Source organism: Sturnira hondurensis, unplaced genomic scaffold (genome assembly GCF_014824575.4).
Source record: "Sturnira hondurensis isolate 20B ecotype Veracruz unplaced genomic scaffold, ASM1482457v3 Scaffold0002840, whole genome shotgun sequence".
NCBI lineage: Eukaryota > Metazoa > Chordata > Mammalia > Chiroptera > Phyllostomidae > Sturnira > Sturnira hondurensis.
In genome coordinates, this window is record NW_028075471.1 from 15,759,918 (window position 1) to 15,785,391 (window position 25,474).

The 25,474-nt window shown below is 38.8% G+C and overlaps 1 protein-coding gene across 5 annotated transcripts in view; it reads right to left on the reverse strand.

Annotated features, from left to right (window-relative positions):
• FRMD4B (FERM domain containing 4B) overlaps positions 1–25,474 on the reverse strand; it is a 199,286-nt gene that overhangs the window by 57,162 nt on the left and 116,650 nt on the right. For all 5 annotated transcript variants that reach the window (XM_037040929.1, XM_037040928.1, XM_037040931.1 and 2 more), the window contains 2 exons: positions 6,121–6,177; positions 5,184–5,206 (listed from right to left, as the gene is read on the reverse strand). In XM_037040929.1, the coding sequence (XP_036896824.1) occupies positions 5,184–5,206; positions 6,121–6,177 (80 nt within the window). The remainder of the gene's footprint in view (positions 1–5,183; positions 5,207–6,120; positions 6,178–25,474) is intronic.

The following is a 25,474-nucleotide window of genomic DNA, read 5'->3' on the forward strand; positions in this document are numbered from 1 at the left end:
CTCTGAGATCGCTGGAGAGACCTGGGGACTGTAGGCCTGGTCTTATCTATTTGAATTGTCATGGATACGTCACTCTTAAGTTCATCAGCTGTGACATGAGGTTTCAAGTGCATTATTTAGGGCAGCTCTAACATTCTATGCTCAGAGCAGATGAGAATATGCCCATTGTATGAGTCCAAACTGCTTCAGAAAAAGCAGTTTTAGAACTTGATGGATGTTTACCCTGCCTCATAGTTAATGAAATTAAAGTCAAGGGACTAATGAAGCCTCCAGGGAGTCTGAAGAACAAACACCCCCCTGACTGCTTATCTTTTTTTATGATTTTATTTACTTATTTCTAGAGAGAGTGAGGAAGGAAGGGAGAAAGAGATGGGGAGAAACATCAATGTGAGACAGAAGTATCTATCGGTTGCCTCTTGTACATACCCCAAATCTGCAACCCAACAGCTTAACACTTAGAAGTATTTACAAATCATTAAAAATAAAATATGAATGCAACAAACTGATTTACAAAAGAACTTATTTGTATCTTTAAGTCAATTCTTGACATAGAGTCATTTTCCAGAGAGAGGAAAGCTACTTCTCAACAATTTTATCCCCCAAATATTTTGTTGATTCATTAAAACTGTGGCCTGAAATAAGACAAAAATGTTCAATTTTTTGTCAAGTCAGGTTTCTTCCTTCTGCCAATGAGGAAGGAAATGGTTTTTACAAGTTTGTGTTGAAATACAAAAGTGGAGGCTCCTGTGTGTCAAGAGCGTAAGGTTGGGAGCCCTGACCCTGCACTCTGGCCACACGACCTGGATAGCAAGCTGTTTACTGCTTGCAAAGCTCAGGTTCCATAGCTACAAAATGTGGGCACCAACAGTGCCTATCCTCACAAGCTGGTGTGAAAATTGAACAAGAACAACAACAACAATAATAACAACACATAATATTTATTGAGACAAATATTTAATTCCACGGTTACACAGCAAATGCCTGGGCTTGCATTTGAACCCATGTAGTCAAGTACTAGAGCTCCTGCCTTCACTGTGGCTTCCTCCTTGGTGAGAGTAAGTACTCAGCATAGCACTGGCCCCTGGAAGCTGCTATTGTTATTACTGTCACTAATTTTCTTTTTTAAAGTCTTATCCGAGGACTTTTTAAAATGATTTTTAGAGAGGAAGGGAGAGAGATGTTATCAACTGGTTGCCTTCCTTACGCGCCCCAACTGGGGATCGAACCCACAACCTTTTGGTGTACTGCATGATGCTCGCACCAACTGCTCACCCAGCTAAGGCTGTCACGGATTTTAAAGGCCCAGGAAATAGAACGACATTTTTAGAGCTTTAAGTGCTCTAGAGGTGTAAGGACTAGGGTAGACTTTCTTTAAAGTCTTTGATTCCCACCTCTTTCTTCTTTAACTACTGTCAGGGTGTCCAGAGAAGCTCCTTTCCCATGGGAAACAGCTGCATTTGGTACCACAGCTGTATCTTGTGAATTAACCCTTCCCACTGAAGCTGGGTGACAATATTTTCTCATTCTGACCCAGCACTGAATTGTAAGTTGTAGTTACTTGCTTTTTCTTATAAGCAGAAGTGCCCTAACCACAGAGTTTTCTTGGAAACTTCCACCTTTGGAGATGTTGTGAGAGAGAGAGAGAGAGAGAGAGAGAGAGAGGGAGGTTGATTTTTTAAAAGCTTGGCTTTTGCAAACTCATTTGTAGCTGCTCAGTGATCAGGCCTTTTCTCCTTGATGAGCCAGCTTTCAGGAATTCTTGGCTTTTGTCTGTGTTGTGTTACCCCAGTAGTTTGTTATCTTTGCATCTTAAGGGCTGACTTGGAAATTCAGAATGTCAACTATTTCAAGAAAATGGAAGTTCTCACTCCACTATTTTAATTAACTTTCAGAAAGTGAGGTTTCCTACTGGTTATGATAATGTTAACTTAAAATACTCTTAAGGAAACAGGGCAGGAAGCAGAGTGAGAACAGGAGGACTATTGTTTTTAAAGGCAATCTCTGGGAAAAGGAGTTAAGCAAAGCCGCAAAGGCAGAGTAGCAGAGGGTAGGTGGAGAAGAAAGGGGAGAGGCATAGAAAGATCTCAAGGAGCATGAACAACAGAGGATGGAACCGAAAGTGTATAATACAGATTAAGTACAGCCTTGAATGCCAGGTTAGGATGGTGGGAGGGTAGAATGAGAAACTGTGAGAGATTTTTGGAATCAACACTAAAGATCAAGTTTATGTTTTAGGAAACTAACTGGGATTATGTGCAGAGGTTGGTGTGTAATGGGATCAGAATCGATCTGAACACTCAATGGCCCCGGGACAAAGTCTGTTTAGGCCTACGCCTGCCATCTATTCGTTTGTTAAATGGTGATGATAACAGTTATATGGAGATTGAATACGATCAGAGATCAATGTTTTAAATAATGTCATAGAAAGCACTAGACAAACAATACACACACATACATTTATGGTCAGGTTGGGTGAAGAATAGTGTCTGAGCAAGCTGGGGTTCTGATAAAAAGGGCAAAAAAAGGGAGCTGACAAAGGGAGTAAAGGATGGAAGGACGGAAAGGCAATCCTTAAAGATGATTAAGAGAATGGTGATGTTATCCAATGGCAGACAGTGGAAGAGGAGGTGGTCTGAGGGCTGGGATGCTGATGAGTTAGCTTAGCTTTGGAAATACTAAATCTAAGAGAGAGGGACATAGTCATAAGAGGTGGGTAGACCAGAGCTTTAAGACTTTGGTGTTCAATTTGTTTTAATTGAAAAAGCCACATTGCCCTTAGGAAAGTATCTGGGGAGAGCTTCTGGCCCATATTTAAAGTTCAAAGTAAACCAAATGAAGTTCTAAAAGCCAAAAGCCACAGTCACCTACATATGAACAGCATACTGTGGAATTTAGAGTTGTGCCCTAGGTAGCCTTGCTAGAAAACAAGTTCTTTGGAAGGAAGACCTTGCCCCCATAATTCTGCATCCTCAGAGCCAAGACGGTGCTGACACATTTCAGGAATCCACTAGATGTTACTCGTAGAGTTATGCATTTTGTATCATTTTAATTTAGTGGTATCAAGGATATGTACATTTCATTTTAGCTTTTTGCCTCCTTTGAGGAATTTCCCTTTGCTTGTTCCCACCTGAAAATTTCGCTTAAGAAAATAATCACAGATAACCACAATCCTAACTACACAAAGTTATTCACCACAGCATTTTTCATATTAGTAATAAAATGAGAAACAGTTCATATTTGAAACAACAGGGAAGGAATAAATTGTGTCCGTCAACTTGATGGACTATTAACCTGGAAATTGCAGAAACTATTCTAAGCATTTTGTAAATTTTAATTCATTAAATCCTCATAGCAATCCTATGGGGAATATACTATTATTATAAGTCCCATTTTACAGATGACAAGACCAAGCCCCCGGAAGGACAAATGGCTCACTCTGGGTCATGTTCCTAGTTCTTTGATTCTCAGTTCCATGCTCCTACTGGTCAACATTATTTACATAATTTCAAACCAGTGCCCTCCATTTCTTCAGGCTAGTAATCACTCAGGAACCCACTGGGAACAAACAAAAGTTAAGCAAACAGATTGGTTTGGGCTTGTCCAGACCAACTTGCTAACCCTGAAGTACTAGGGCTAAACGGTCTGGACTATCACGGGAATGTCCCTTCTAAAATTTCTTCCTCCTCTGAGGAAAGTTTCTGGAATCAACCTTTTTCTTCTGTTCTTTCCCCTGACATGTTACCATGGCTTCTCCAGACCCACCTTAGTCCCCAAATCCCTTCAGAGGTGGTGCAGCGACTGGACAGGATGATGATAATGATCGGGGCAATAATGATTCTATAATAATAATAGCCAAAGTGTAGAGAGACACTGCCCTAGGCAATGTTTACACACACTTGAAAAGGGATGGGTGCCCTTTTCCTGATGAGGAAGTGAGGCTCAGAGAGACTGGGAGAAAGTGGGGGAGGAAGGACTAGCCATCCACAGGCTGCAAAGTAGGAGCTTTTGGCCTTGGAACCCTCATTTGTAAATCAACTTCAGACTTAGCCCCTCCCACCATGATGGCATTCCTTGCATTTCTGATCTTCCTAGGAAATAAGTTTCCTCCAGGAAAGACAACAGGGAGGACACAGCAGATCTGGATGTTAATGACCTAGAAACTATTGATAATTGGTCCCCATTTTATCTCCTGACGTTTTCTTTTAATTAAGAAAATGGTGTTTATTGATATTTATGATTTCTTCAAATATATTTCCTAACCTAAAGCAATTTAAAATAACAATATAGCACAAATGGAGCTAACACGGGATGTGGAGTGGATCATGCCGCTTTAAGTGCACCCCTCAGTCATTCTACCAAAGTGAATGGGCAGCCAAGGAGAGTGCTCTGAGTCTGAAGTGAAGCATTGCTCCAGACTGGAAGTTTTCAAACTTGGAAGGCATTGGTGTGTTGTTAGTCTGTTAAGGTACACACTATTCAAAGACTTAGCTGTGAATGAGCACTAGCCTATCGGTAAACAATCTACTACGGGTAAAGTTTACAGGGGTCAAACATTAACAATGTGGGGGTGAGGCATGCACTCTGCCATGTTGAACTCTTTCTACTTCTCCAGCTGCAACTATCACATTAAATGGACAGAGTAGAGCACACAGAGGCTAAGTTCAAATGTGAACACTCGGTGATGAAGCGACCAGTTATGCAGTTAGAACCAGTGAGAGATTTGGTGGCAACCATACAACTGTTAGGTCAAGTGTATGAAGGCTGAGGCCCCTTCAGGGCAGCTGCAAAGAGAAAGCCCCTATTAATCCTTTAACTAAGCAGCTGATAGATTTAATCTTTTTGTGTTTATGGTATAACTCTTTAAACAGAGGATTATTGTAAGTTAAAAAAAGTCAGCATAGGATAACAAAGCTTTTTATAGATTTCTTTGTCGTGTTAACAGATGATAGAAAAAAGAACTTTGAGAGCTTCTTACTCTGGATTGAAAAATTATAAGAAAGCTTCATTGCCAATTTACTCACAAAAAGAATAGGTCTCTATCTGAAGAGGGAAGAGATCTCAGTCTCATGCCTTAGGATCTATTTTCTTCTGATTTTGTACCCATTGTTATTTAAAATAGCATTTACAAAGACTCAGCCCACGTTATTTGGCACAGTAGTATGAGAAAAAAAACCCCACTTTACCTGGTGTAATCCCCTTTGGCTTCCTGGAAAAACAAAAATAGATGATTGATTTGTATTTATGTTAATTAAGCTACATGAACTTTACTCTTGATTATTTACCCCTTTTAAAGTTCCTGAGTTCTGTCTTGTTTTGAATAATGTACCAAGGAACACTTTCTGTACGACCATGGGGAAGAATGTGGTGTCCATAAGGAAACACTAGTAGTCATGAGCTAGTTCTTACTCTTAACATTAGAGACAAATATATCTTTAGAAGCATAGAGGATTATTTCTCCCTTTATGCTTCTAAGGCCACGTGATAAATGCTTGTCTGTTGGAATGGCATATTTTAGTTTGGGAGCAGACCTTAAACCATGACCCGGGTAAATCAACACACGTTATTTGTTTACTCCTTTCAAACCAGCATGGGCATACTCGGTTTTTTAGTTACCAGTGCTTTTAGGAATTAAAGGGCTCTTTTAGGGTGGCAAACATGCAATACAATGCACAGATGATGTGTTGTGGAATTGAGCACCTCAAACCTGTAAAATTTTGTTAACCAGTGACACCCCACAAGTTCAATAAAAAGGGAGACAAAAGAATAAAAGGGTCTTTTAACTCAACCTCAAGAAAATATTAACAAAAGTTGCTACATTTAAATTACAATTGCAGCCATTGTAACAACTGTGGCCTCTCAGGTAACCCAGAGCTCCTTTCCAGGAACATGGTCTTAACTCTTTCTTCAGAGCAATCCAAAATCCATCTTCCTTTGATACACACAATCTCATGCTGTAGCTCATATAAACTATTTAAAACAGAACACGGTTGCTCCCACTTTTCACTGGCAAACAACCAGCTGGCTTAAAAATCCATCAGCGACTGGCCCCTGCATAAGTTTCATAGTTGCGGGCAGTTCACAAAAGCAACAAATAAAAAAGAGCAGCTGGTCAGTTCTTACCTGTAAAACCAGCCCGGCTAACTTGAAGACGGTTTCACTGTCTACTTCAATTTGCCCCTGTTGGTGGGAAAGGAAAGCATCAGTGGACTCAGGCCGCCCCTGGATGTAGCAAATGGCTGTGGAGTTGGGAAACTGTCACAGCTTGGCACCTCAGTGTGGGATCAAATGCAGATCATACCATTGAGAGAAAGGGAGGGGGGCGTGCAGAGCTTCCTCCAGGGTTAAGAGGAAGCCACATTGTGTGTGTGTGAGTGTGTGTGTGTTAACTAGCTGTGCGAGTTTGTTTACAGAGCATTTCTAGAAGGAACATGAAGACTTTGAGGGTGAAAATTCAGACTTCTAAATGAATTATTTATATCTCTACAAGTTTATTTTAAACTACAATATTTTCTTAAATCAGTTTAGTGCTTTCCTGAGATTTTTCTCTGTGTCATAGCATGCTTATTTTGGTATACACACAATGCAAATATTATTAAAAATGTAAATTCACTTCTGTGACAATGACACATTATTGAACTAATATTTGTAGCATTATATAAAATGTAAAATCTTAAAAAGCCGTTATAGCAAATACTTCAAACACTAAACTTCTGTTGCTTTATATTGAAATTTGATGAGCTTTAATTTATAATTTTTCCATTATTTTATTTTTTCATCCTTCAAGATCTCAAATTAAAATAGAAGTTCTGGGCCTTGGTTAACAAAAATGCTTTTTCAGTAGCCTGATTGGGATGCACAAGTGTGTGTGGAAGGGGTATTGCATCTATCCACAACCCCCAAACGCACCTTCATTTATCTTGTTAAATGTAGTGATATATGTAAATTGCTGTCTCTGCATTCTGTAATATAATGCAACAATACGTGGCTTAGAAAAATCTCTATCTAAAAAAATTTTTGTGGTATTTTCACAAGCATAAAAACAATTCCACATCACTCACCCCTTTCCCAGGTCCTGTATAAATCAGCACTTAAAGGTGCATAGTGTTTAATGATTTGGAACTCTTGGGCTTGGAAATTGCCCTGCCCTCTCTCCTTTTCCCTTCTACCTGAGAATCCAGGCTGGAGGGTTTTCCAGTTATACCAGGTACATCGATGAGGAACAATTAAGTAGACCAGAGTAAATGCACACTCAGTGGATTTACAGAAGCAGTTAGCTCTGTGAGGTTTTCTGGAAGGATTATGCTTTCTCTCAGGTTTCTGAGTGATTTCACTGGGGTTTTCAAAAATAAAACAAAACTAAAGCCATAAAATGAAATAAACAAACACCAAGGACATTACAATGTCATTAAAGATGATTATCCATGTTTATTTTGCATTACAAAATGAACACAAATTAACTTTATTCACCAACACATAAGTGTCCCTTCTGAAACTGGAGGCAATGAATCTGCTTCAAAAGTTTTCTGCTTCACCAGCTGAGAGGCCCATAGCCTTGGACTTTAAAGCTTGCCTATAATCTCTAGAAACAGATAATACAAAGAGAAGCTAGGTTGACGGTAGGAATATATTGCCCTTTGTCTTTCAGGCAAGAGACAGTGGTTTTCTAACCTGGCAAAAGATGGTGGAACAGTTAACCCAGCAGGTGATGGGTGTTGATTAAGATTAAATTTTAGAAAGGTTAAAGTCCTTTCATTCAAAGTAAAAACAAACAAACAAAACAAGGCATGTACAGGGAGGAGGGAAGAGGAGGGGGGATTCTAAAGCATCTTTGAATTTGAAATTACGCTCAAATTCAAAGTTAAAGTTAAATTTGTCTTAAAATCTTAGAGAAGAGAAAAAGTGAATTATTTTGGGAATTAACATAAGCAAAGCTGAATAAAATATATTGAAAATATTTGTCCACCCCTAAAGACTCCTTTTGCCTCATCAGAACCTTAGGTGAGTCATCCAAAGAACACTTTTTTAAAGATTTTATTTATTTTTAGATAAAGAGAATCTTTAGATATTTTTAGAGGGTTAGGGTTAGAGAAAGAGAGGGAGAGAAACATGGATGGGTTGCTTCTCACCCGGGCCAGGCAGGGATGGACCCGCAACCTGGGCATGTGCCCTTTGCCCTGTGGGTGATGCTCAACCAACTGAGCCATGCTACTCAAGGCCAAACAATATGCCAGATATCAACTTTTCAATTTAGTAAATGGAAGTTCAGCAGATAAAAGACCTCAGACAGATACTGTTAAGGATGCTGCCAAATAATTCTCTACCTTAGAAGGGCCATTAAATATTGAAAACACTGAAAGGTGGAGCTGGAGCATGGAAGTACTGGGCTGAGACAGCTCCAGCAGAGTGGGAAGACAGACGCGGAACCCATTTACAGACTTTCTTACCCACACGAGGGGCCCTGACACAATCCTGGTGGAGGAGGGTTGTGGTGGGATAGCAGGGGTGGGCCCTATTAAAATCCAGGAGGAGAAAGAAAGCATAATTTGGCAGTGCCCCACATTCTTTTCTACACCTCAGCCCCCATTTCACCCTTGCGCTAACCTCTATTCTGGAAATTCAAGGCAATCTATTTTGAGTTCTGATAGTCATGTCAAGGTTAATTGACTTTTGCATGGAATTCACCAAACCATGGATAAACCAGGAATAATGCTATTTGCCTGATTTTCAGCAATTCACCATGGTGAAATTTAATTAAGACTTACACTGAACTCTAGAATTTCATGCCTGGAGTGTAAAAGTTCTTTAGAAACTGCAGTCTGGCCTAGGACAGAACATTTCTTTTACTCACAACGATGGCAACAGAGGTAACCTTATAGGTATGAGGGAAGCTAACACTTGAGAAACAGATCTTCTTAAAGGGAGAGGTAATTGGATCCTTCACTGGGTTTAAAAGACTGTCAAGGATAAACAAAGAGAAGCAGAGAAGTCAGTCAGATGATGTGGCTGAATGCCCAGGGGTAATATGAAACAGTATCAAGTCCTGGTGCTGCACCCTCATGGCTAGATCTAACTGGACTGTGGAGTCAATCAGTGGGTCACTGGGTTCAGGCTCCACATTAGATACCATATTTTTTTCCCCCTGGCTTGTTGGCTCAATTGATGGAGATATCATGCTAATGAGGTGAACTCTAGGTTTTTGCTTCCCAAGTAAAAGAACAAAATACAAGGCAGTTTTAGAATGTGAGGGTAAATTCAATGGAACTATGATTCCTGTTATTTGACAGATGATGACACTCCACAGAGACATGATCCTCAGTGCATTGTCCAATCACATAGCAGATATTACTCTGGACTCCCCGAAGTGCCCTTCCCACTCTGCCAAGCACTAGCTAAATTTCTATGACTGCAGTGCAAATATCTCATCAGAAATCTACCAAAGATTTGCTTTGTTAAAAACCAGAATTAGGTGGATTGAAAAAAAAAAAGAGTCCCAATGCCCCTCCACTGTTGGTGGGACAGTATGTCATCATCAAACACATACACTCATAATTGAATGGGAAAATAATTTCTGAACACTCATTCTGCTTCTTCTGTAGTAATGTTGTTGTACATAGAAACTATTCTGCACTATCGCGATGGGCACTAATAACTTGGTCACAAATACTGAGGATTTAGAATGACTTGACAAACTGTTGGGAGATGTCAGTTTGCATACAAGTCTATCAACAATTACTTATCTATTTGGGGGTTAAGTCTACAAAAAACCTAACTTGTAGAACACTGACAAATAAATGTAGAAGAAATGAAAGAGATAGAAAATTACCATCTGCAACAATTATAGTACTAATTGATTCAGACAGAGACTTCAATAGATAACAGCTATTGGGTCAAAGTTAGAGGAGAAACAGGAAAAGATAGTGACATAGTCTCAACGGATCTCACCTTGGGGACAATTAATTACAAAGGGGAAAATGATTACTCTTCATGGTGAATTGAAACCTGACAGACACTATCTTAACCAATGAATGAAATATCACCAATAATTGCACAGACCAGCATCCTGTGCCTTCTGATGGTACGAAATGAGGACACAACTATATGCAGTACTGTGCCATAAGTGTAAATGCTTCACAAACAGTAATGCAGGTGTAGGAGTAGAGAGGAGAATCTGTACCATTGCCTAATATATATCCCTAAAAATGTTCTGAATATGACGACTGTTATGTGATATTCATATAAGGGATGTCCTTAATCCTAAGAAATATTCAGTGAAATATTTAGGGATAAACAATGTAACTAACTCTGAAGGGGTTCAGGAAAACAAATATCACACTTACTTGAGGCAGGGAGGGAGAAAGAATATGTGCAAATGTGGCAAAATGTTAACAAATGGCAGATTCATTTGACAGACATACTGGCATTTTTGTGCTATTCTTGCAACTCTTCTGTGAGATTGAAATTATTTCAAAGTAAAAGGTTTTTTTTAAAAAGACATTTTCCTAGAGTGCAAGATATTTATTTGTCTCGACTGCCTACTACCCCTCTCTTATTCTGAGCAGAATAGCCCATTCTTTGGGATAATTGATTCTTTTTCTACTGACTCTAGTGAAAAAACAATCATACTTTTGTGGGCAAGTAATAGATGCTGGTCCAGAGACCTACCCAGCAATTTTGTAAATTAGAACTAAGGAAGAAAGCTCTCTCTCTCTCTCTCTCTGGGAACACATTTGGGGAAGATGTGAACCAAAGAAAATCTATGTCCACAGATGAAGAGAAAGGGGCTTCTTGGCATTGGTAGTCAATGGTATCCACTGCTGAGGTGGACCAGTCTTCAGAATCTGGTTAAAATGCAAAAATTGCCAAGAATGATGCCTTAGAAGTTGCTTAGCTGCTCTCGCTTTGGTTTACTACTGCCAAGGGCAGATATGATAAGGACACAAATGAGTCAGTCAGTGGGTGTAGCTGCACGGAGCCTCTCTAATTCCTTCTGCGGATCCTTCTATGTGGAGGAGGAATCTTCCAGGCCAGAGAAGCTCACATCTATGAGCTGACTAGTTTTCAGTTAGGCTGGTGGAGGGGCCACATCAATACCTAATACCTACCTACTGTCTAACAAGGCAATACTTGCTAGGCCAAAGAAACATGCTTCCCTGTGCCAGTTCCTATTTTCTACGGGTTATCATGCCCCTGGAAGGCCAGGCCATAGTTCCTACATCTGTATTCCCCTCTTCCTAATGTACAAATGAACCAATACTTTCTACTTTTTGTCCAAGTTGATACATTGTTCATTTTTCTAAATCAGGGTTTGGCAACCTTGGCACAATTGACTTTTTGAGTTAGATCATTCCTTATGGCGGGGCTCTGCTGTGCATTGTGGTGTATTAAGCAGCATCCCGGGCCTCTACTCACTAGATTCTAGCAGCAGCCTTCCCTGAGCTGTGTCTACCAAAAACGTTCCCAGGCATTTCCAAATTACCCCTGGAGGACAAAATTGATCCACTTGATTCTCTAAGTTTTATTCTCGGCTTAAGCTGGCATCATCAGAAACCTACAAAACTGAATCACATAGTTGTTCCAGGTAAAATTGTGTTTTTGGAACTGTGTTTTGCCGTTACTCCACTGACTTTTGTAGAATCAGTATAAGAGACGACCCTCAGAAACTCACTATTTTAATAGCTCCAGGTGTGTCCAGGACACAGTTCATTCTATCATCTAATATTTTTTTCTCAGCTCTCTAGGAGACGTTTCTGATTCTTAGGACCAGCAGTGACTGTATTCCTTCAAGCAGCTGCTTTGTCTGGACCTTAATGACCACTGTGAGTTATGCCAATGATCATAAACCCTTCTCTGCTTTGGCTCTTAAGAGAACTTGAATTTCACATTTGTGGGCTCAATGCTTTACACTAATCATGATGAATGTTTTATACTAACCTTAACCCTGACAGCATCTAATTATTTCTACCTTTATTTTCTCACAGATAACTTTGATGTCATCTCTTACTATGTTTTAGTTGGTTTTCTTCTTTGTTGAGGTGCATGCAATAAAATGCACAAATCTTAGGGTACAGCTCAATGAATTTTGACATGTATACATGAGCATGTCTATACTCATGTAGCTAACACCCAGATCAAGATATCAAACATTTTCTCTAATTTTTTATCTGAAGGAAATGTATATATTCTTATACACCACATCCAAATCAATAAAATTATTTTTGCTAATTAGAAAAGTATAAAATACTGCAAAATTGTTTGAATTTGCAATTCTTTATTTACTAACAAGTTTGAGTACATATTTTCCTTACAATTGCACATTATCTGCTATTGCTTATTTATGAAGGACCCTTTTGTTCACTTATCTGAAAGGTGAAATTTAATTTGAGCTACAAATACTAACAATTCTTCTTTTTAAAAATATATTTTATTAATTATGCCATTACAGTTGTTCCATTCCCCCCTTCACTCCCCTCTACCCTGCACACCCCCTCCCACCCACATTCCCCCCTTTAGTTCATGTCCATGTGTTATAAGTTCTTTAGCTTCTACATTTCCCACACTACTCTTGCCCTCCCCCTATTTTCTCCCCACCGTCTATGCTATTTATTCTCTGTACTTTCTCCCCCCTTCTCCTCCTCCCACTCCCCTGTTGCTAACCTTCAATGTGATTTCCATTTCTGTGGCTCCGCTCCTGTTTCAGGTGTCCTCTTACTTTGCTTTTATTTTAGGTGTGGTTGTTAATAATTGTGAGTTTGCTGTCCTTTCACTGTTCATATTTTTTATCTTCTTTTTCTTAGATAAGTCCCTTTAACATTTCAAATAATAAAGACTTGGTGATGATGAACTCCTTGAACTTGACCTTATCTGAGAAGCACTTTATCTGTCCTTCCATTCTAAATGAAAGCTCTGCTGGATAGAGCCATCTTGGATGTAGGTCCTTGCCTTTCATCACTTGGAATACTTCTTCCCAGCCCCTTCTTGCCTGTAAAGTCTCTTTTGAGAAATCAGCTGACAGTCTGATGGGAACTCCTTTGTAGGTGACTGTCCCCTTATGTCTTGCTGCTTCTAGAATTCTCTCCTTAATTTTGGGTAATGTAATTGTGATGTGACTTGGTGTTCCTCATTGGTTCCACCTTCTTTGGGACTCTCTGAGCTTCTTAGACTTCCTGGAAGTCTATTCCCTTTGCCACATTGGGGAAGTTCTCCTTTATTATTTGTTCAAGTAAGTTTTCCACTTGTTGCTCTTCCTCTTCTCCTTCTGGTACCCCTATAATTTTGGTGCTGGAACATTTAAAGATGTCCTGGAGGCTCCCAAGCCTCTCCTCATTTTTTGAATTCTTGTTTCTTCATTCTTTTCTATTTGGTTGTTTCTTCCTTCTGGTTCACTCCATTGATTTGAGTCCCAGTTTTCTTCCCATCACTATTGGTTCCCTGTGCATTTTCATTCATTTCACTTAGTGTAGCCTTCATTTTTTCATCTAATTTGTGACCAAAATCAACCAGTTCTGTGAGTATCCTGATCACCGGTATTTTGAACTGTGCATCTGATAGGTTGGCTATCTCTTGGTCACTTAAAAGTATTGTCTCTGGGGCCTTGATGTGTTCTTCTGTTTGAGCCACTTTTGGTCAGGTCACACTTGATATGTATGAGGGCCAGAGCTTTAGATGTTCACCAGGGTGGGGCAACCCAGTTGCTGGGTTGTGATGCTGTATGTGGGGGCAAGCTCAGAGGGGGAACAATGGCCCTTGCTCTGCTCTCACTCAAATTTCAGTCCCCTCTGCCGCTTCCCACAAGCAAATTGGGCCCTTCTGGTGCTGGTTCCCGGGTGGGTGGGCTTGTGTACATTCTAGGACCCTGTGGGTCTCTCCTATGAACTCTCCTGTGAGGCTGGGAGTCTTTCCTGGCACCTTTTCAATTGGTGCTTTTGGGCTTTATTTCCCAGTGCTGGGGCCCTGGGTTGTGTGGTCTGTCTTGCTGCCCATTTTTGTCTAGTTTATCTGTGTGTGAATGTGTGACAGTGGTCAGCTCCACACCACCTGTGCTCCCAGGTCTGGCTGCCACTGCCTTTTCTAGCCAAGATCCCTCTCTGCAAGCCACCGACTCTGCCCCTTTTACTGGTCTGGTTGAATGGTTGTCGGACTTCTGTACAGTTCAGTTTTCTGTCTGTTCTGGTTGTGTTTTTGTTTCTAAATCTTTGTTGTTCTTAATATTGGTTGTGCGAAGAGGCACAGTGTTTCCACCTATGCCTCCATCTTGGCCAACAGTTAACAGTTCTACTGGGAACAAATTGTGTCTTTTCAGTCTGTTCTCCTTTGATGTTTCTCCTTCTTCTGGCTTCCTCCTGACTTGTGAATTCAGATTGGACTGGGGACTATTTCTCCCACTGGAAGAAACTGTGGGGCCCCAAGTAAGTTATTTTCTCTGAAACCCAGTATCTCGTCTGCAAAGTGAGGAGTGCTGAGTTTACTGAGTTGTTAGGGCATTAAGGGAAGTACATATACAAAGCATTTATCATATAGTCCAGCATTCAAAGACTCTCTGCAGAAATGTTTGCCATGCTGCTTCTTATATTCCTAAATACCATTATATCTATGGTTATCTACTCTGTTGGCGTACACTGGTCAATTTTTGTGTAGTTACATAACATTTAATCACTGTTACATTATAATATGTCTCAATATTTGATGGGATGGATGTTTTAATTTTATATAATCTTTGATAGGCTCTTTCACTTATGTTTAAAAGAAGTTTCAAATAATCTTGTCAAGTTTGTTAAAAGGTATAACAATGTATCTTCCTCTGGGATCATAATATGTCTCTATTAAAATTGATTTATAGTGATCAGAGAGTTTTAGGATATACCATAAAGGTCACATAATCCAGTGTTAGGGTTAACAGCATATTTTGCCATGTATAATGCTCACTTTTTCCCCAAATTTTTGAGGGAAAAATAAGGATGTGCAATATACATGGGTAGTACATGCAATAGCTTGTTTCTGCTCTTGTGTTTTGTAATTATTTGTTATATAAAATTTCTTGTACCAGAATACATTTAAAAAGAAACATAAATGCTAAAATTTCTTTATAACGCAAGTGACAAATATTCAAATGTAAATAAATAGAAATTAAATTAAAAACTGAAATAGAAATTGAGTTAAAAACTAAAACAGAAGGCCCTGGCTGGTGTAGCTCAGTGGATTGAGCGCAGGCCTTCGAACCAAAAGATTGCAATTCAATTCCCAGTCAGGCCACATGCCTGGGTTGCAGGCCAGTTCCCAGCAGGGGACACATGAGAGGCAACCATACATTGATATTTCTCTCCCTGTCTCCTTCCCTTACTCTCTAAGATAAATAAATAAAATCTTTAAAAAAAGAAAGAAAGAAGTATTAAAAAAAAGATTTTTTTCTTCAAACTCTGTGCCAAAACTGTGGGTGCGCATTATATATGGCAAATATGGTATTTTATCTTTTTCAGTATAAACGAGCTACTTTTTTCATTCTACTTTTTATCTGGTAATCATTATATAGGATTATTATTTTATTCTACTTACATAACTTATATTCAATTTCTTCATCAAAGCCAATAATGCCGATAAGTTTTAGCTAATTTATTTTCATTTTGTAGGCACAAAGTGGAGTTGTCTCCCAATAACATTTTGGTACAGTTCTTTGCAATATAGGGTGGTATATCTGATTGCATTGTATGAAATAGATATTTTACTTAGCATCTCAGAACTGATTTCTCTCATACTAAAGTAGTGGATTGTAAGTTAGTTCCGGACCAACTTCCGGGCAGGGTCTTCTAAAGCTTAAGATGCATACACCTTTCCTAACAGAATGTTTCTATGAGTCTGCTAAATGATGGGCACAAGGATCCTCATGGCAGTGTTGTTTGTAACAACCAAATACTGTGAGCCACCCAAATGGCCATCAATGGGTAAATTGACAGTGGCACATTCATACCATGGATTATTAGTCAGCAGTGAAAATGAGCAAGCTGGCCACAACTACACACAAAATTGGAACTTCAAAAACAATTAGAACAAAAGAATTTCAAAAACATAATTTGAACAAAAGAAACCAAATATCAAAGAGTATATATTGTATGAAATACAGTATATGTATACCTTTCCAGGTGTATAAAATACAAATTCAGCCAAAACTAATAAATGCTGTTAAAAATCATAGTAGTGGGGGGATTAATGATTGGAAAAGAACATGTGGGAGACTTCTCACGTGCTGGTAATGTTCTGCTTTGTTGATATTGATGCTAGTGATGCAGTGTGCTCAATTTGCAATGTTCATGGAGCACTCTTCTGTATGCGTATTATACTTCAATACACAGTTTAGAAACAAACAAACAGAACCCCTGATCTTCACTATAGCCCCATCATCTTATGTAATGGCAATTCTATCCTTAGTTGCTTAGGTCCAAGGCCTCCATGGCACAAACCTGAGCAGTGAGCGATCTGTGCACTGTATTTGGTGACTCTGCTTGTACCTTTGAGTACATTATATACCTTATTTATTTTCTTTATTGTCTTTCTCCCCACATGCCATTGCTTCTGCCTGATAGGTAAGATCTTTAAGAGCATAGCTTTTTTAGCTGTTTTGGCCCTAGCTATCTCTTCAGGACCTAGAACACTTCCTGACACACAACATGTGCTCAATATATTTATAAAATATCAACTAAAAGAGTAGTAAAGTAAAAAGTTGATGGGAGTATTTTTATCAGTCTTTTGTTTTTAGGGGAATGCTTCTTGTGCTTTTGATTCACTATGCAGTTGATTTAACTTGGTTTCCAACTCAGAGTAAAGAATCCCAGTTTTCTGAACTGTAAGACCATAGCCCAGGCTTCCCCAGTGACAGTGGCGAGACCTGTAAGTGTAGTACCTGGTGGCCAGGAGTAGACATGTAAACTCAAAACGCTAAACACAATGAGGTGCTAGATGTCAAAAAGTCTACCACTTTTCTGGCTTCACTTCCTTAAAATGCAAAAGAAAACTAATATTTGTCTCACAAGTTCATGGAGTTTGGAGGACAAAAAGGAGAACTAGATATAAAGGTGCTTTGAAAAAAAAGTGAAAGTACAGGCATCGTACAGGCATTTTTGTGGGTGTGTATCATGGTTTCAAGGACGTGAGCAGTATGGCTGCTGTTGGGGTGGACTGCTCCTCAGAAACTTGACCACAATTAAGATAGGAACAAAGAGAAAGAGAGAGAAACTTTGTAGCATGTGAATTAGTGTTTGGTTGTGGGAGGATAACACAAATAAACATGTGGATATGGAAATGAGGAAAGAGGGAAAACTAACCAGGCCATAGTTTTGAGGATCAGCCTGGCTACAGGTTGTGCAGTGCATTTTACTTTTAGGTGGACAGATGGCACCCATTTTTGTTCTTGGGATGAAGTTCCAACTAATTTAAATAGAAACTAGATCTTGATTTCTAGCTCCCATTCTTGCTTAAAAGGAAAAGAGGCTGATTCAAGGCCATGGCAGAATGACAGAATGGATTACAATACAGTGAATACAAAGGAAGCCATGAGTCCATGCTGATATTAAAAAAGGATTTTTAAAATGTTGAGATGGTGAAGAAGGGAAAGTTATGCTTTACAAGTCAATGCTAAGAAATGTTGAAGATGGTAGAATTAAAGACTTACCATTTCCAATCACCACAGTGCTAATTAACTTGGCAAGGTTCCCACTGGAGGCCAAGACCACTGGGGCAAAGACTTGGGAAGTAGCTTAGACAAACAGCTTCCAAGCATCATTTCCAGACAAGCAATTAACCACATAGGGGAAATATGAAGAAAAACTTCACCAAAATCAAGGCTTACTGACACTGCAAGCCTCTTTTTCAGACACACTGAGAAGAACACAAGATTACTTATATAATGTTTCTGCCACAAAGAAATCATATTAGACTAGAGGTTCTCAGACTTCAGTGTGTGGCAGAATTACCTGAAGAGCTAATAATGAACAGGGGAGCGGGGGAGAAAGAGAGGCCAGGCTCATTGAAGTAGGATAGGATGAAATCAGTGTGGCTCTCTGTATTTTCACTAAGTTCCCAGATAATTTTGAGACATGACCAACAGACTACATGTTTGGAACCACTGAATTAGGAAGATCCATCTTTCACAAATTGAATTGAGATATATCCTATAAGGCAAGTGGCTTAAACTCCCCAAAATACCAGTATAAGAAAAGCCAAAGAAAGACCGGACACCTGTTTCCAATTCTGGACACTCAAGTGTCATTAAATGCAATGTGTGGTTCTGGACTGGATCCTGGATCAGAAAAGGAGAAAAGAGCTATAAAGAACATTACTGGGACAATTAGATAATGAGAAGTATTTGACCAATAACTACACATTGAACAATAAATACATACTAGATACAATTTCTGAGATATGAGATTAATGTCTTAAACTCTAAACTCCAACAACAGGCAGAGATCTGTTTAGCTCACCACTGCACAGCCAGCAGCACCTGTAGAGTGCCTAGCACAGAGTGGACATTCAATAAGTATTCCAACAAATAAATCTATACTTCAAAACTAAACCTTTCAATGATGATGTTCTGCCAACTGAGGCTGAAAAAATCACCAGGACTGAGTCTTTCTTTCCCAAATTCTTATTTTTACTCTCCTGCTGTTTTGAGGTCTTGTGGTTCCACTGTATTCCTTTTAAGCCCAGGAAGAATGAGATTGTCACATGGTCGACATCAGAAGACTGGCTCCACCAATCCTTTAATAAACTCTTTCACCAACGTATTTGGGAGTGAATATTTTCAAAGCAAGGTAGTGAATATTTATGAGATGGCCTTGAAGTTTAGAGGTGTGGCAATCTAAGGACAAATTGCTATGTGATGCAAGGAAGGCAGGGAGCCTAACTAGTTAAGGCTCTGCTAGTAAGCATGGAAGTTCAAGGCACCCACATCTGTCAAATCTGCAGGGAGACAACTGGAGAACAGATGAATAACCATTAAACAAAGGTTTAGAACCCACCTTTCAACCTCTTTACTTACCCTTGTTCATTACAAGATTACATACAGAGTAGACTTTAATTACAGTACTCTAATTGCATAAATGCAGGTTGGCACCAATTTGCAATTACAAGTTGAATTTGTAGTAGTGAACTGTTCTGATGGAAACCCAGTCATATGTATATTTTTGAAAAAGTATGTTTTGTAAACAAAAGCATTTGCTTACAAAATAATCAAGGATTATCAGTGGGGGAAAAAAGGTGAATCAGGAGCAACAAAGTTATGATCACAAAGTTAAAACTGAGCCTTTGAATAAAAAAGCCCTGCTAAAGTCAATATCCTCTCTGGACATTTTGTATGAGTAAATATGCAGTGATAATTTTATTTTCAAGACTATTGTGCATTCATCTGATTGGGCCTCCCATTTATAATTTTATTTTCCTGCAGGGCATATCACTTTGAAAACATTTTCACCAAAATTCTCTTTTTATGCTATAGTTGTGGTTATGTGTGCTCAAGTAATTCTTTAATTTTTTTTAAAAAACTTTATGTATCTTTTTTAGATAGTGAGGAAGGGAGGGAGAAAGAGAGGGGACCATCAATGCATGGTTGCCTCTCTTATGTCCCGTACTGGGGGCCTGACCTGCATCCCAAGCATGTGCACCGACTGGGAATTGAACCAGTGACTCTTTGGTTTGCAGGCCAGCACTCAATCCACTGAGCCACACCAGGCAGTGCTCAAGTAATTTTTATAAATGAGAACACTTTACTGCCATTCTCTTGGGAATTTTAGAATAATATTGTCAATAACAACAAAAAACAGGAAACATTAAAATGCCAATCATCTGTTCCAGGAGGCTAGCGTAGATTGATTCGCTGAATTCCGAGGACAACCCTGTGAAAAGATTGCCTCACTCCACCGGCAAGGAGACTGAAGCTCAAGAAGGTAAATAAGCTTAAGGACACTCCCTTCCCTTCTCTCTAAAAATAAATAAGTAAAATTAAAGAAAACATTAAAAAAAAAAGAAACTTAAGGCCAGCCTGTAAGTGGTGGAGCCCGGTGGGACCTCCTTTCTGCAGATCCCGCCCCCTTCTTTGAATTGTTTCTCTCTGAGGAGTGAACAAACAATCTTGGTTGGTTTGAAATGTACTCACTGACTTCACTTTAGCTGAGATAAACTCTACTCAAAATATACAGTACATATTTTCCCAGTAAATTTAAAATTGTAATTATCTCAGGCCAATTCAACAGGTTTACCTGAAATGGATATATTAGTCTATTACCTAATGGGTCCACATTGCAAAGCATTAAATATTAGGCCTACTTAATCATGAAATGAAAGTTCATAATTTCAGTGAATTATTCAATATATTCTTTTAAAAATGTAAAGATAGCCCTTCAAACCTCCTCCACACGCTTCTTAAGTATGTGTAACACTGCACAAAGCCAAATTACATCTGATTCTAAAATGGGTTAAAAAAAGGGGGATAACAGATGATAACTGGGCAGGTAAATGGATAGTATTGGTCAATTTGTTTTGGGAAGTTTCTTTGCCATATTCCTTTTGAAATGCATGATTGTGTTTTCAAGGATGTCAACCTAAGCATTTTCCAAAGCTGTAAATGTACAAAGAAATTTGACATCTAAAATAAATAGAAAATATCTTAGCGGGTCTTTTTACCTGTCCCTAGATTTAAACATTTTGTATTTTCAGTTGAATGAACCTGCTACCTCTTACTTCCCTCCAAGCATTTATCATACTATTTTTATAACTTTTTTGAGTCACAATTTAGCCATAATGCTATTCTTATAGCCCATTTCTGTGATGATAGTTTACCAAAAGCATCAGTATTGGATTTAAATGTTTTAAGATAATTTATGCTAAGCAGCACCATTATGGAATGCAGGGCTTTCCAATGGATTTTTAATAGGTCCTCTCAATGAGTTCAACAAATATTTGAGAGGCTACTGGTGATGGCAATATGTCAGTGAACAAAGAATTCATTCTGTGTAAGTTCACCCAGCTGGTGCAAATGACAGGGACTTTCCTGGTTCTCCACTCCATGATTTGGTCCTTTTACCTCATGGGCCTCAGTTTTCTCATTTGAAGACCCAACACCTTCCCTTTCCCGTCACAGGGAGGAGGCGGCAAAGACATATGACACAGGGCACATTGGAAGTCCCCGGGGATTACAATTGGCATGTGTTACAAGTTATTATTATGATTATGATAAGGTATTATTATTATTCTACTATTATTATTATTTTGATTCTCACAAATTCTCACAAATGCACAAGGAAGCATATATCTAAAATCTCATGGCTTAAGACACATCATTTCAAAGTTATGAAAACATGGAGGGAAAGCCACATGAAACAGGGGGGTGAGACAGTCATAAAACTTTCAGTAGCCCTTTAAAATATGGTGTCAGGTCTCTTTGTTCCTTCTGTTTGGCTCTTCCTCAAACCAAGTGACTTCACTTGGTAAATATCAATGGTCAGTTATTACGAGAAGGCATGCTCAACTCTCTATGGACATAATTTACAGGCTGCAAAGTTCAGTTCTGATCCTTTAACTTATTTCAGCATATTGAAGTGAGCTTAAGGATTAACACACATGCACGCTCATACACACACAATACATAAGCAAACACTCCCAAACCCCAAATGCTAAAATGATCAGGTTAGCAGATATACCAAATATTTTAGTTCTTCATAACTACCTAAATTGTTGGTTGTTGAACTAGATGGAATAATTCTGGGATGAGAAGCATGAGTGTGATGCTGACAGTAATGCACTGGTTACAGAGGAATGTGCTTCAAGTTCTGTTAGGTTAAGTTGAGCTCAGAATAATTCCTCTTGCTTAAGGCATTATAAACAGGGATAGTAATAGTAATAGGGAAAGTACCATGAATACGTATTTTAAAAAAGCCTCTTTGACAAGAACAGGCAGCTGGAACAGTACTAAATTATCTGTCTAGGTTTTAGGAAAATGTTTCTCACAAAAGCAGTCACCTTTGATTATTCAAGAGAAGTGTGAGCCCTGGCCGAGTAACTCAGTTGGTTATAGCATTGTACTGATACACCAGGGTTGCGGGTTTGATCCTTCATTGGGGCACATACAAGAATCAACCAATGAATGCATAAGTAAGTAGAACAACAAATCAGTGTCTGTTTTTTCCCCCTTCCCCTCTCTGTGTAAAATCACTAAAAAATAATAAAAGCAGAAAAGTGTGTCTACCAATCTTTGTAGATGATTTTTACAGTGGTTCTCCTAAATGTTTCCAAAAGGCCCTTACAGTGAATAAAGCAACAGCTTTGCTGAGACTCATGTGCTTTAACATCTGATCATGTGGTGCCAAATTGTATTCTAGCACATTAAATATGAAGGTTACAAGTACAAAGGTCACAAGTACAATGCCAACTCCGGAGTAGAATTTAGGAGGAGTAGCTCTATCATAGGTAGTAAAAACAAAATGAAACTGAAAATTGAAAAAGTCTCATTTTATGATGGTTACTCAGAACTGATTTTCAATTTGGCTTGATATTTTAAGAAGCCCATTTTGTAAAATTTGATCAATTTAGTTACTAGCGTAAAACTACATTTATTTCGCTCACTTGACAAATATTTACTGAGAGTTTCTAGTGTATGCCAGGCTCTGAGCCAGTGGTGCGGACATAAAGATGTGTAGCAGCTGCAGCTGACCCTGGTCCCAAGGAGTCAGTCTGGCTGTGGGGTGGCAGATACATACAAATTCAATACGAGAAGATAGTTAGAAAAAGTGTTTAAAGGATACTCTGGATGTTGGAAGAACTTAACTTGGAAGAACTTCCTGTAGGAAAGGGTGGTGGTGCACACAAGGGAAAGAAAGAATTACTTAGTGGGCAAGGACTCTGGAGATGAGTTCAGAAGGATGAGTGGAAATTTGCCACAGGGAAATGAAGGGAGAGAGAAGGGCACTCAGCAAAGGAACAAGAACATTAAAATAAGAACGATATTCAGCAGAGGCATAGTGTATTAAAAAGGCACAGAAGCTTAAGAAAGACTGGTATTAATCAGGGAATGAGAGGTTATTTCAGGATGACCGCAGGGTCATTGTGGGAAGAAGCTAGTGTGATAAGCCAGGGCTTTTGTGTCCTATTAAGGGGCTTGATGTGTAATAATAGTAGCTATAATGGCAAAAATATTAATAGCAAAACAGTCTCTGTGGCAGACACTATCTTATATACCATGTATATACTAACTCATGCATTTTGGTAGGAACTATTATTATCCCCACTTTACAGTTGATAAAACTGAGGCTTAAAACTGTAAGTAACATGCCCAGGTTGGAGCCAAGGCCATGCTTCTGACACCAGGCTGCCTGGCTTCAGTCTACACTCATTAACACTGCCACTGCATCATACAGCTTCTCAAGGGAGCAGGGGCAGTCTCAGATGGTAAGTGTAGGAGGTATTAAGTCTTGTTTTTTTTTTTAATTTTATTTATTTCTCTTTAGAGGGGAAGGGTTAGGAAGAGGAATATCAATGTATGGTTGCCTCTCGTGCATCCCCTGCTGGGAACTGGCCTGCAACCCAGGCCTGTGTCCTGACTGGGAATCAAACCTTGATTCTTTTGTTCGCAGGCCCCCGCTCAATCCACTGAGCTACACCAGCCAGGGCCTAAGTCTTGCTGATTTTATGTTCTATAATGCCTCAATCTCGCTATCCATTTGTTTATTCTTTGATCATTCTCTTGTCTGCTTATTCATCCATTCATCAACCTTTTACCTAACATCTAGGTAAACACCTGGAGATTCTGGTATAAAGAAAACCTAGCCCCTACCCTCAATGTGCAAGTTTATATTTAATGAAATAAACATGTGAATTTTCAAAGTATCTCTGCAATCCTTCTTTATGTTGCATACTGATTGTTTAATAAAATACTATAGAGAATATAGGAAGAAAAGTGGACAAGGTGAGGTCAAAGTAGCCAAAATACATAAATACATTACTAACAAAATGTAAAATGTAGGCAGCAATTGAGCTCAAACAAGAAAAATCCACACTCAAAAGAAAGAAACAGGTTAAAATAACACAATTAATGCTCTAGTGTTGGCATTATGTATTAATTCCCTTTTTATTATACTTTCCTGAATTCTCTAAATTTTCTACAATCACCAAGTATTATTTTTACAATCAGAAAAAAATTCTTTCAGTTGTCTTTAAAAGTAGAACTTTTGCTTTTCTAGGTAAAGCAAGTAGGAACTTTCAACTTCTGTGTAGCCTTGTCCAGTGAGCAAGCTGACTGAGAGTTTTTCTAAGGAGAAGAAGTGATCAGAACATGTTTTTATTCTCTTCCTACAGCTTTCAAGAGGTCAAGTTTAATGAACACATGATTATTTTCATCTTTATTGTTCTACACAGTAAAAAGAAAGAAGGAACTTCTACCCTTCATTACGCTAAGTGAAATAAGCCAGGCAGTGAAAGACAAATACCATATGATCTCACCTATAAGTGGAACCTGATCAACAAAACAAGCAAGCAAGACAGAACCAGAGACATGGGAAAAAAAAGAACAAACTGACAGTGACAGGAGGGGAGGGGGAAGGAGGATAACAGGTGAAAGAAGGAGAAGGGTCAAGTCAAAGAACATGTATAAAGGACCCAGGGACAAGGACAATGGGGAGGAGAGTGGGGTGGAGGATTGAATGTGGGATGGGGCAGGGGAAAATAATGGGGGAAAATGGGGACAACTATAATAGTATGACAATAAAAAATTTAAAACTAAAGCTAATTCAAGCTTCTTGTTAAACAAACATTAATTTGGAAAAAAATTACTTAGAAGAAAAAGCTCTTCCATAATCTCACTTCAAGAAATAATAAGTATTTACACTATGCTATACATTTTTCTACAGTTTTTTCTATGAGTACATTTTATATACATAAAAGTTAATGAAGTTAAAAACAATCACTCAACATTTGCAATTCTGTGACTTGATTCTTTTTTAAATTTAACAGTGTATATGGACAGGTTTGCACGTCAGCTGAGGAGGGCTAGTCTACTCTTTGTAATGGTCTCACAGCCTCCTATCATGTGAATAACTGCAAATTATTTAATCTCTCATGAAACATATTTAGGCAGTTTCAGTTTCCCATTATTAGAAATAATAACCTAAGATATTTTATATTTATTTTTTTGTATTTCGGTGAAATCTTGCATGAGATTATTCCTAAAGTTGGTAGAGTGCTGAGTGAAAATGTATACATAAACTTAATTTTAATGGACAGGGCCCAATTGCCTTCCAAAGCCATGTGGACTTCTAAGAGAGCTTAGGAGTCTCTGTGTCGACAGTTAAATGCAAATGGCATTTCGATGCTAAGGACATTCTGCATAGGCAGTGTCACTCAAGTGCAGCCGGTGAGAGAGTGTTTTGAGATGATAGTGAGAATCTCACCATGTCTGATAAGGAAAGAGCAGGCCTAACAAGGTCTCAACTGAAAAATGGGG